Consider the following 12,912-nt stretch of genomic DNA (forward strand, 5'->3'; position numbering starts at 1 on the left):
GATAATATCTGTGACAATAAAGAGATATTCTTCAAACGAATTTGTCGTCAAAAACCGACGCAAAGAACGTATAATGTGTAATTTGATAACCCTATCAAATGTGCGGAAAAAGCTTGTTTTCGTTTGACCTGATTTCATGTTGTTGTCAGGAAAAAAAAGCAAAAATATCTAACAATTTAATATTTGATCGTTCTTACCTCCGCATATGTGCTCCTCCTGTCAGGGACCACTAGAGTGTTCCCATTGCTCCCCGGGACTATAGTAGATCCTATACTCATTCTGGGTCCAACTAACATGTAGCGTTTCTCTCCAGATCTGTACTGGATGCTGTGACACAGAGTTCCGTCATAGTTGGTTTCTGGTAAATACTTGGAGGATACGTCTGTTGTTTTAGAGCACTGCATTGCAATCAGCACAATAATACTGATAAGAAATAGAGTTGAAACTGAAGCAAGAGTTATCATTAAATAAAATGTCACGCCACTATCCACAATGTCAGTCGCTGCACTCTTCACATCAGAAGCTGAAATGGCCTCTTTGGGCTCCACCAGCTTAACAACAACAGTAGCTGTTGCTGAGAGTGACACGTTTCCATTGTCTTTGACCAGTATGACCAGTTTATGTTGCGCCTCGTCTGTCTCTGTGAATGAGCGCAGTGTTCTTATCCGTCCAGTATAGCGGTCCAAACCAAAGAGACTGTGGTCAGTAATTTTTTGTATGGAAAATAATAACCATCCGTTATATCCAATGTCGGCGTCATAAGCTCTAACTTTGGTGACCAAGTGACCCGCGTTCACGTTGCGCGGAATGTCCTCCACACCTTCTGCGGAACCGTTGGTGCTGGTCGGGTACAAGATAACGGGCGCGTTGTCGTTCTGATCCAGAATGAACACGTTGACTGTGGCGTTGCTGCTCAGCGACGGAGTTCCTGAATCCGAAGCACACACCTTGAACTGGAATGTTTTCTCCACTTCGAAATCAAAAGACTTCAGAGCTAATATCTCGCCATTTTCCGGGTTTATATTTAAAAAAGAGGCCAGTTTGTTAATGTCACCTTCAGGTTTGAGAATGCGATAAGAAACAAGCGCATTGCTACCCTCATCTGAATCAACCGCTTTGACTGAAAACATTGGGGCGCCCGCCACGTTATTTTCACTGATATAAAAATCGTATTTGCTGATCATAAACTCCGGATGGTTATCGTTCACATCTGATATAAGAACACTAATCGTCTTGTCAGCCGTGAGTGCTGGCTCACCGGTGTCTTTAGCCGTAATTGTTACGTCGTATTGGGATCGCTTCTCTCTATCCAGCGCGCTCTTGGTAACGACAGAGTACATGTTTTCCTGGGACGATGGCATTATTGTAAAAGGCAAACCTGTCGTCATAGAACAAACTACTTTCCCATTCAGACCAGAGTCTTTGTCACTTACACTGATTAATGCTACCGTAGTTCCGATTCTGGAATCCTCGGGGAGAGCAGTGGAAAAGGATGTCACTTCAATCTCCGGTGCATTATCATTAAGATCAACTATTTTAACCAATACGCTTTTGTCTGTTTTAAGTGTAGCGGATCCTCTGTCCGACGCCTGTATATCAATCTCGTAGCTGTCGTCTGTCTCAAAATCTATCACATCTTTTACAATTATGAATCCTTTGTTGGCGTCAACTTCAAATACTTTGCGGATTTGTTCGTTGACATGATTAGCAAACGAATAAATTACTTCACCGTTGGATCCTTCATCTAGATCCGTTGCATTTACTTGTAACACGGTGGTGCCAATAGCTGAGTTTTCATTCAACATAACGGAGTAGCTATCTTTATTAAAAACTGGGTGATTGTCATTAACGTCTAACACGTTCACTATAATCTGTACAGTACCGGATTTTGGAGGTTTCCCCCCATCCAAAGCTGTTAACAGTAATATGTGACTACTCATTGACTCTCTATCGAGTGGCTTCTGCAGATTGAGAATAGGTATTTTACCGTCCTTCCCTCTATCCCTGATCTCCAAACGAAAATGTTCATTTTGGTTCAGTTTGTAATGTTGGACAGAATATGTCCCAACATCTTGGTCCTGTGCAGCCTGTAATGTAAATTTAGCACCTGGTAATACAGATTCAGATATTTCAAGACGTTGGACTTTCTCTGAAAAAACGGGGGGATGGTCATTTACATCCACCACCTCCACTGACACGTAGTGTATTTCCAGTGGGTTCTCTAGAACGGTTTTCAGATTGACGAGACAAACACTGCTCCGCTCACACATCCTCTCCCGGTCCACAGCCTGGCTCACATACAAATTCCCGTCGTTCTGGTTGATCTCAAAATGCAGTTCGTTCGAGCCAGAAACGATACGGAATCCTCTCTCCTTTAAGATAGCTACATCAAGTCCAAAGTCCTTCGCGACGTTTCCCACAATACTTCCTCGTTTAATATCCTCGGATATTGAATACCGAACCTGTGCAGAGGCAGTATGAAACACAAAAATCAATGCAACCAAAAAAGCATTAAGGCACCGGAGCAGCCTCCATGGCTCCCGACTCCGTCGTCTTTGTTCCATGATTCGAATAATATAATATAATGTAGTCCAAAGTCATAAAACTAAAACCGATCCCTCGAATGAGTGGTATCCACCATATTCCTGAATCCAAACAATTCTGTCAAATAATCTTTAAAAACGGCCTTTGTTTTTTTCACAAATAAATGGCCTACATAACACGAACGAATGTTTCGACCGAACAACTACAGAATGGCAAGGGTGTAGACTGCTATGAATGACGAGAGGCTGTGATGAGACCCCGTGTTTTCATTTGCTGGCTACACTGCCACCCCACGACCACCAGACACACTGCAGCGGCCCGTGAGACAACGGAACACTGTATGAATATTCCGAATAATGAATGGGTACATGTGGCCCCAAATATTGACACGCTTTAACACACTCGTGATATGTATAACGGTGTTAAATGTGTACACGGCTCGTATCGGGGGAATGCCTATAGATAGAGCATAGACTGCAGCATATAGACACCGACTTAAATAGATGGCATTCGAAAACAGTACCACGTAGAGCACGGTTAGCATTATAGGAATGGGTGAGTCTTCAAAACTCAAGAATTTAAAGAAATGTGTCTATACAAAAACATCGATCTATCGATAGATAGATACATGGATGGATAGAAATATGCATAATTCTATAGATGCATAGATGCATAGATGCATAGATGTATAGATGCATAGATGCATAGATGCATAGATAGATAGATGTATAGATAGATGTATAGATAGATAGATGTATAGATAGATGTATAGATAGATGTATAGATAGATGTATAGATAGATAGATAGATAGATAGATAGATAGATAGATGTATAGATAGATGTATAGATAGATAGATAGATAGATAGATAGATAGATAGATAGATAGATAGATAGATAGATAGATAGATAGATAGATAGATAGATAGATAGATAGATAGATAGATAGATAGATAGATAGATAGATAGATAGATAGATAGATAGATAGATAGATAGATAGATAGATAGATAGATAGATAGATAGATAGATAGATAGATAGATAGATAGATAGATAGATAGATAGATAGATAGATAGATAGATAGATAGATAGATAGATAGATAGATAGATCGATCGATCGATCGATCGATCGATCGATCGATCGATCGATCGATAGATATAGCAGAAAGAATTTCGTCAGGACCGTGGAGAGTGCCGTTGTGATTATTCAAAACAAAAAAAATAATGATAACAACAACAGTCTTCTTTGCGCTTCGGAATCACGTCTGGTCTGTGAAACAACAAAGTATTCCCATTGCTGCCCTATATTATCGCTATTTTAGATGCTATACTAATTTCGGGTTTAATTATTCCCTTCATCAAAATAAGCAACACAATCAAACAATTCAATATCTCATTGATCTTACCTCTGTAGAAGTACTCCTCCTGTCAGGGACCACCAGAGTGTTCCCATTGCTCCCCGGGACTATAGTAGATCCTATACTCATTCTGGGTCCAACTAACATGTAGCGTTTCTCTCCAGATCTGTACTGGATGCTGTGACACAGAGTTCCATCATAGTTGGTTTCTTGTAAATACTTTGCAGCACTAAGTTCCCTTGGTTTGGAGCATTGCATCACAACCAACATGATGATGCTGGCGATGAAGAGAGCAGAGACAGAGCCCAGAGTTATCATCAGATAAAAAGTGACATTGCTCTCATCGTCTGCCTTTGAAACACTTTTCACATCAGAAGCTGAAATGGCCTCTTTGGGCTCCACCAGCTTGACAACCACAGTAGCTGTTGCTGAGAGTGACACGTTCCCATTGTCTTTGACCAGTATGACCAGTTTATGTTGAGCCTCGTCTGTCTCTGTGAATGAGCGCAGTGTTTTTATCCGTCCAGTGTAGCGGTCCAAACCAAAGAGACTGTGGTCACTCACTTCCTGTAGTGAGAATAACAGCCAGCCGTTGTATCCTATATCAGCATCGTAGGCTCTCACTTTAGTCACCAGGTGGCCTGCAGGAACATTGCGAGGAACCTCCTCTACTCCCTCAGCAGAACCGTTAGAGCTGAGCGGATGTAAGATAACCGGAGGGTTGTCGTTATCATCCAGAATGAACACATGAACAGTGACGTTGCTGCTTCGTGAGTTAGTTCCCCCGTCCGTGGCAACAACATGAAATTGGAAAGTTTTAAGAGTTTCAAAATCAAAGCTTTTGTGGGCCACTATAACGCCGCTTTCATGATTGATGTTAAGAAAGGACGAATGGTCCCGTTCCTCTCTTGGTATATGATATGAAATGAGGGAATTTGAATCTTCATCTGGGTCGGAGGCTCTGACTGAAAAAAGGGAAGCACTTGGGTTGTTGTTCTCAGTTATATAGAATGTGTAATGGCTTAATGGAAATATAGGACTATTGTCGTTTACATCTGATACTACAATGTGTATATTTTTTTCTGAAGATAGCATTGGCACTCCTGAGTCACTGGCAATAATTCTAACATTGTATCCAGACTGCTTCTCTCTATCTAAAGGGGATTTTGTGACCAACGAATACATTTTGTCTTGAGTAGAAGGTGATAACGTGAAAGGAATGTCATCACTTAAAGAGCAAACGACTTTTCCGTTAATACCAGAATCTTGATCATTCACGCTTATTAATGCAACAGTCGTTCCTAGTCGAGCATCTTCCGCAACTGCCCTTGAAAACGAAGTTACTTCTATTTCTGGCACATTATCGTTCAAATCCACAATATTAACCAATACACTTTTGTCTGTCTTGAAAGGAGCTGGTCCCTTATCTGAAGCCTTTATATCAATGTCATAGCTCTCTGCCATTTCGAAATCTAGTAAACCCTGCACAATAATTTCTCCTGTATTTGGATCTATACGAAAAAGCTCTAGTATTGTGCGGTCCACGTTATTACCGAAAGAATAGAGGATTTCTCCGTTCGATCCTTGGTCTAAATCTGTGGCATTTATTTGTGTTACGGTGGTGCCTATAGGGGAATTTTCATTCAAATTAACAGCATAAACTTCTTTGGTAAAAATTGGCATATTATCATTAACATCTAAAACATCCACTTGGATTTGCAATGAACCTGATCTCGGGGGTTTCCCTCCATCGATGGCAGTAAGAAGCAATCTATGACTGGCCTTTGTTTCCCTATCAAGCGGCCTTTGCAGATTCAACACGGGTATTTTCCCGTCTTTTCCACGATCTTTAATTTCTAAACGGAAGTGGTCGTTGTGCCTCAGTTTATATTCTTGAACTGTAAACTGACCGACGTCCGAGTCACGAGCGGTTTGGAGTTGAATCCGTAATCCTGGCTGACTGGATTCAGAAACCTCTAAACGAGCCTCCTTCTCCGAGAAGCTGGGAGAGTGATCGTTCACGTCTAGCACCTCGACAACAACATAATGAATCTCAAGAGGATTTTCCAGAACAGTTTTCAGATTGATCAAGCACGGACTGGTTCGTTCGCACACGGTCTCTCTGTCAATGATTTCCTTGACATACAATAAACCATCGTCCTGGTTGACCTGGAACAGAGACTCCGTAGACCCGGGCACGATTCGACATCCTCTCTCCTTCAATGAATTAGTATCCAGTCCCAAATCCTTTGCGATATTACCAACCACCGTTCCTTTTTTAACTTCCTCGGTTATGGAATAGCGGATCTGCGCCGAAACGTTGCACAACAAAAGTAAGAGAAAACCGACGGCATAAGCGATGCTTGCCGGGTTTTCAATTTTCTCCATTATGGTCCAATCCTTCCGTTTGAACACCGTCAAGGTGAATCGAGGATATATGAGATCAACGAAAAAGTAATCCACTCGATCTCTAGTAGGTTATGATAATATTTCCACCGTCAGATTGAACCTTAGCCATCGGCTCCAATTTCCACCTAGTCCGTGCAGGCGCAGCAGAGGGGTGGACCCCTCTTTCCAACAAAGGGTTACTTCGAAAACCACATGTGTGCTCGTATACTGACACCCAGTGATCATTCACGTGCAACGCCATTCTAACATTGGGTAACAGAGACTCGTGATTCGTATATATTCGGACAATTCTGGTGCAGCTACCGACTCAAAATTGCAGCTACCGACTCATAATAATAATAATAATATGTATAATAATATGCATATTGATATTCCTGTATAATGATTGAATGTATAATCACATGTTTACTATTATTTTGATGCAACATGTATTTTGATATAATAGGAAATAACATATTTCCCATATTCAAAAGATAATCTTGATAAATAATGAGTTTATGTGTTTTTCTTATGTAATCTAACAGTACATTGGAGTGGATGAATTATATTTAAGTATATCCTCTTAACAATTAATGCAGTTTGGAGGAGGTTTCTGAAGCCAAGGTTTATGAACGACGATCCATACCCGCAAAGCACTCTGTGAAGTTATTTTACTGAGGAAGAAAAGTGTTCTCATTTAGCAGAACCGCAATACCGCTTGGACATCGTGGACGGCAGCGGTCTCTTCTAGCACCATTGACAGCAACAAGATAAGGCAAGGATTCTGAGTTGAATGCATAACATATTTGGAACCCACACTCCCATCAATATATTTTCCATAGAGAAGTTACAATTCACTTAAAAAAATTCACTTGTTCAGGTTCAAAACGTACTTTCCTTGCAAAAGTAAAACACCAAAGACTGAAGTTAATCTTACCTCTGTAGATGTACTCCTCCGGTCAGGGACCACTAGAGTGTTCCCATTGCTCCCCGGGACTATAGTAGATCCTATACTCATTCTGGGTCCAACTAACATGTAGCGTTTCTCTCCAGATCTGTACTGGATGCTGTGACAAAGAGTTCCGTCATAGTTTGTTTCTGGTAAATACTTGGAGGATACGTCCGTGGTTTTAGAGCACTGCATTGCAATCAGCACAATGATACTGATGAGAAAAAGAGTTGAAACTGAAGCCAGAGTTATCATTAAATAAAATGTCACGCCACTATCCCCAATGTCAGTAGAGGCACTTTTCACATCAGAAGCTGAAATGGCCTCTTTGGGCTCCACCAGCTGGACAACCACTGTAGCTGTTGCTGAGAGTGAAACGTTCCCATTGTCTTTGACCAGTATGACCAGTTTATGTTGAGCCTCGTCTGTCTCTGTGAATGAGCGCAGTGTTCTTATCCGTCCAGTATAGCGGTCCAAACCAAAGAGACTGTGGTCACTCACTTCCTGTAGTGAGAATAACAGCCAGCCGTTGTATCCTATATCAGCATCGTAGGCTCTCACTTTAGTCACCAGGTGGCCTGCAGGCACATTGCGAGGAACCTCCTCTACTCCTTCAGCAGAACCGTTAGAGCTTAGCGGATGTAAGATAACTGGAGGGTTGTCGTTCTGGTCCAGAAGAAACACGTTCACCGTCACGTTGCTACTCAATGCCGGCGTTCCAGAGTCAGAGGCCACTATTTTAAATGTGAATGTTTTTAGAGACTCAAAGTCAAATGTTTTCAGTGCAGAAATCTGTCCGTTATCTGAGTTCACATTGAGGAAGGAGGCCATATCTTTTGGACCCCCTTGTCTGAGAATATGATACGTTATGGCTGCGTTTTCATTCAGATCCCGGTCAGAAGCGCTCACTGAGAATATGGAGGCTAGCACTGCGTTGTTCTCTACTAGATACAACTCTACTGGATTCTTTAGGAAATACGGACTGTTATCATTCACATCGGCTATCTGAACCCCGAGGGTCTTGGAGGTTAACAACGGAGGTTCCCCACAGTCTATAGCGGTGATCGTTATATCATAATGAGACACCGTCTCTCGATCCAGCAAGCCCTTAGTGACAACGGAATAGACGTTGTCTTTGTAGGTGGGTTTCAGTTCAAAGGGAAGATCTTTGGTGAGGCTTAATATGATTTTCCCGTTGACACCTGAGTCCTTATCCGACACGCTAATCAAAGAGATACCTGTGCCAGGTTTGGTGTCTTCTGGCACTGTGTTTGAGAGAGATGTAACTTCTATAGTTGGTGGATTATCATTCAGGTCTTGTATCTTTATGATGACCCTGCACTCGGCTGATAGTGGTGGCGTCCCTCTATCTGAGGCTTGCACGTCGATCTTGTAGACCACTGCTTTTTCAAAATCCACTCCTCCTTTCACTTTAATTTCCCCACTCTTGCTATTCAATTCAAATAATTCATAGATATTTTTGTTCAATGTTTTTCCAAGGCTATACTCAATCTCACCATTAACTCCTTCATCTTTGTCTGCTGCTGTTACTTTTATAACCTCAGTAGCAATTGGAACATTTTCTCGAATTGTAACATGGTAGGTATCCTGACTGAAAACTGGGCGGTTATCATTACTGTCAAGAACAATGATTGAAACATTCAGAGTACCTGATCTGCGAGGCTTACCTCCATCTATTGCTGTTAAAACCAGCATGTGTTCGCTCATTTGCTCTCTGTCTAACGCCTTCTTCAAAACTAAGAATGGAATTTTATCGTCATCACTTTGCCGCACATCTATTTCAAAGTGATCGTTAGACGTTAATGTATATGTGCGAACTGAGTTTATTCCGGCGTCAGGATCACGAGCAGCTTGGAGTTTAAATCTCATTCCCGGGGCCGTATGTTCTGCTATTTCAAACGTTTGCTCCTTTTCAGGAAAACGAGGGGAGTTATCATTAACATCAGCAATTCCTATGACCAGATAATGGATTTCAAGTGGATTTTCAACTACAATCTTTAGCTCCAAAAGACAAGCGCTGTCTTCACTGCACATTTCTTCTCTGTCAATTTTTCCATTCACGATCAAGTCTCCATTGTTCTGATTCACGCCAAAAAGAGAATCCATAGAAGTCGACACAATTCGAAAGCGGCGATCAATCAAAGACGCAATGTCAATGCCAAGATCCTTTGCAATATTCCCAACGACAGATCCATGTTTTACCTCTTCTGGAATAGAGTATCTTAACTGAGCTAAAGCCTTTTCTTGGAAAAATAGCAATAGAAGGGACCAATAGAAAACAGACCGAACAAAGATAGTATTTTGTCCGAGTGATTTACTCCCCATGTTTAGATGAAAAAACAACGAGCATCTACAACTAAAAAGATTGCGGTGCAAAGCTTTCAGATCAAAACGCCAGGTCCAACATATAGTCAAATAAAGCGCACCTCGTCCTTCCGAATCCGTTCTGACTACAACCTCTCCTCTACGCTGTTCTCAAACAAAAGGCGATGGGAGGAACGGAATCGTGCAACGCAGCTTCGTGGTGTCACACTGGCACCCAGAGGTTCAATGTTTTTTTCACATTTTACAAACAATGCCCCCTGTTAATTTTCGTATGCCTTTCTTGTGACATAGTTAGGCAATGCAACAAATTAATAAACAAATAAATAATAAATAAATCTTCATTTTGCAAGCCAGTATTTCCTCTTCATTACAAGCCCTCTCCAAGCAGGCCCATAATATCATTTAAGAGGTCTATGGTATTTTTGTTTTGTTTTTGTATACATTTGTTAAAGGCCTAATTATTAGTAATTGTCTTATTACCTTGACTAGTAATTTAGTCAAATAGTCTTAATAATAATTATCTGGCATTTTTATGCGAATTCGTTCAAATGAATCCCTAATAAACATGTATTTCAACTTTTCCAAAGATCATGATGCATTACGAAACTGTAGTTATAAATTGTTCCCTTACCTCTGCAGAAGTACTCCTCCTGTCAGGGACCACTAGAGTGTTCCCATTGCTCCCCGGGACTATAGTAGATCCTATACTCATTCTGGGTCCAACTAACATGTAGCGTTTCTCTCCAGATCTGTACTGGATGCTGTGACACAGAGTTCCATCATAGTTGGTTTCAGGTAAATACTTGGAGGATACATCCGGTGTTTTAGAGCACTGCATTGCAATCAGCACAATGATACTGATGAGGAGAAGAGTTGAAACTGAAGCCAGAGTTATCATTAAATAAAATGTCACGCCACTGTCCCCAATGTCAGTCGCTGCACTTTTCACATCAGAAGCTGAAATGGCCTCTTTGGGCTCCACCAGCTTGACAACCACAGTAGCTGTTGCTGAGAGTGACACGTTACCATTGTCTTTGACCAGTATGACCAGTTTATGTTGAGCCTCGTCTGTCTCTGTGAATGAGCGCAGTGTTCTTATCCGTCCAGTATAGCGGTCCAGACCAAAGAGACTGTGGTCACTCACTTCCTGTAGTGAGAATAACAGCCAGCCGTTGTATCCTATGTCAGCATCGTAGGCTCTCACTTTAGTCACCAGGTGGCCTGCAGGAACATTGCGAGGAACCTCCTCTACTCCTTCAGCAGATCCGTTAGAGCTGATCGGATGTAAGATAACCGGAGGGTTGTCGTTCTGGTCCAGAATAAACACGTTGACTGTGACGTTGCTTCTTAGTGGGGGACTTCCGGAGTCGAGGGCCACAACTTGGAACTGAAATTTCTTTAACGTTTCAAAGTCAAAGCTTTTCATCGCAGAAATGTGGCCATTATCCGAATTAATATTTAGGAAAGATGACATGTCATTCCGACTTCCATCCCCTCGAACTGTTTGGTATATTATCGCAGCGTTTGCGTTTAAATCTTTATCGAATGCACTAACTGAAAATATAGAGGCACTGGGAGTATTATTTTCCAGTAAATATAACTCGAGAGGATTTTGTGCGAACTCGGGGCTGTTGTCGTTTACGTCAGAAATCTGAACGCTCAGAGTTTTAAAAGTGGACAGAGGGGGCTGACCACAGTCGGTAGCTGTTAATGTGACGTCATAATGGGACATGGTTTCTCTGTCCAACTTCTCTTTGACAACCAATGAGTACATGTTATCCTTATATGACGGTTTCAATTCAAATGGTACATTTTCGTTTAGACTACATATCACTTTTCCATTCAGTCCAGAATCAATATCAGTGACACTTACGAGGTAAATGACTGTCCCTTGTTTTGAATCTTCGGGCACGCTGTCAGAAATCGACGTCACTTCTATCGCTGGTTTATTGTCATTAACGTCTTCTATTTTTATTATAACTCTACAATCTGTTGTCATTGGAGGCTGGCCTTTGTCAGAGGCTTGGATATCTATTTTATAAACATCCATTGTCTCATAGTCAATCTTTCCTTTGACTAGAATTTCTCCAGTTATTTTATCTAAGGAAAATAGTTCTACTATTTTAGCGGTACTGTCAGTTCCAAATGCATACTCAACCTGCCCATTCGCCCCCTCGTCCAAATCATTTGCCTGTACCTTTATTACAACAGTACCAATGTCAACATTTTCTCGTAACATAACTGAATAAACCTCTTGAGAAAATATTGGTCTATTGTCATTGTTATCAAGAACTAGTATAGTAACATTGAGATGTGCCGATTTATGCGGTTTTCCTCCGTCTACAGCTGTAAGAACCAGGTTGTAATTCGTTCTCTGCTCCCTGTCCAATTGCCGCTGCAAGACCAAAAACGGAATTTTGTCTTCTCCCCTATCTCTAATTTCGAGTTGAAAATGATCGTTCTGACTCAGTAGATAACGTTGTACCGAATTAATTCCGACGTCTGGATCGTGGGCCCCTGCCAGTTGAAATCTTGCCCCCTGCAGAATGCTTTCTGCGATCTCGATCACCTTTTCTTTCTCCGGAAATATGGGTGCGTTGTCATTTCGATCTGTTACTTCCACGCTTATGTAGTGAATTTCAAGTGGATTTTCAATAACAATTTTGAGCTCCACTAAACACGCACCGCTGTGTTCGCAAATGTCTTCTCGGTCCACCTTCTGAGTATTGTACAGAGCACCATTGTTCTGGTTTACCTCAAATAGCGAATCTTTAGTTCCAGCCACGATGCGGAATCGCCTTTCCTTCAAAGTCGTTGGATCAAGCCCTAAATCCTTGGCTACATTCCCAATAACAGATCCCACTTTAGCCTCTTCTGCCGTGGAGTATCGTATTTGAGCTGAACCAAGCTCACCGAAAAATAACAGAACAACGAAAATATGAAGGCCTGACAAAGAAACCATTTTGCCACTATATTCCCTTCAAGATGGACGTCCAATAAGTTCAATTCAATCATGGATGAAACAATCCTCAAAAATCTCCTCATCCAGCATGTACTCCACATGAAAGGATAAAAAGGTTACGAAAAAAAGCCTCGCTTGTCTGTTCATCCTCCAACAGGGGACTAACAATGAGCTTCGTTAATGGCTGAGCCTCTCTCACAACCTGGCACACCGAATAATGTAACACTGACACCTTGTGGGCTATTCCATGTAGGCCTACGTCTCACACAACGAATATATTTCAATTATGATGTGTAAATTATGATTATTATTGAAAAACAGTATTCAGCACAATGGACAGCTAACACAAAAACGCCAAACCCTCA

General features: G+C 41.5%; 3 protein-coding genes across 4 annotated transcripts in view; all 3 read right to left on the minus strand.

Moving 5' to 3' along the window:
* The window catches only part of LOC132465813 (protocadherin alpha-C2-like), a 185,000-nt gene extending 175,274 nt beyond the window's left edge, over window positions 1-9,726 (minus strand). The window contains exon 1 of one of the 2 annotated variants that reach the window (XM_060062641.1): window positions 7,228-9,726. In XM_060062641.1, coding sequence (XP_059918624.1) covers window positions 7,228-9,585 — 2,358 coding nt within the window. In that variant the 5' untranslated portion in view covers window positions 9,586-9,726. Of the gene's footprint in view, window positions 1-3,950; window positions 6,511-7,227 lie in introns of those variants that run through there. The other variant, XM_060062652.1, reaches the window with a different exon arrangement.
* Window positions 162-2,761, minus strand: LOC132465826 (protocadherin alpha-8-like). Its single transcript, XM_060062663.1, has one exon. It carries the CDS (start codon window positions 2,562-2,564, stop codon window positions 177-179), a length of 2,388 nt encoding a protein of 795 aa, XP_059918646.1. The 5' UTR covers window positions 2,565-2,761; the 3' UTR covers window positions 162-176.
* A 457-nt stretch (window positions 9,727-10,183) lies between the features above and the next one.
* LOC132466521 (protocadherin alpha-8-like) lies at window positions 10,184-12,834 on the minus strand. The gene has a single exon (XM_060063773.1). The coding sequence runs from the start codon at window positions 12,545-12,547 to the stop codon at window positions 10,184-10,186; it is 2,364 nt and encodes a 787-aa protein (XP_059919756.1). The 5' UTR covers window positions 12,548-12,834.
* Between the last annotated feature and the right edge of the window lie 78 nt (window positions 12,835-12,912).

This window comes from Gadus macrocephalus, chromosome 10 (genome assembly GCF_031168955.1).
Source record: "Gadus macrocephalus chromosome 10, ASM3116895v1".
NCBI classification, from domain to species: domain Eukaryota; kingdom Metazoa; phylum Chordata; class Actinopteri; order Gadiformes; family Gadidae; genus Gadus; species Gadus macrocephalus.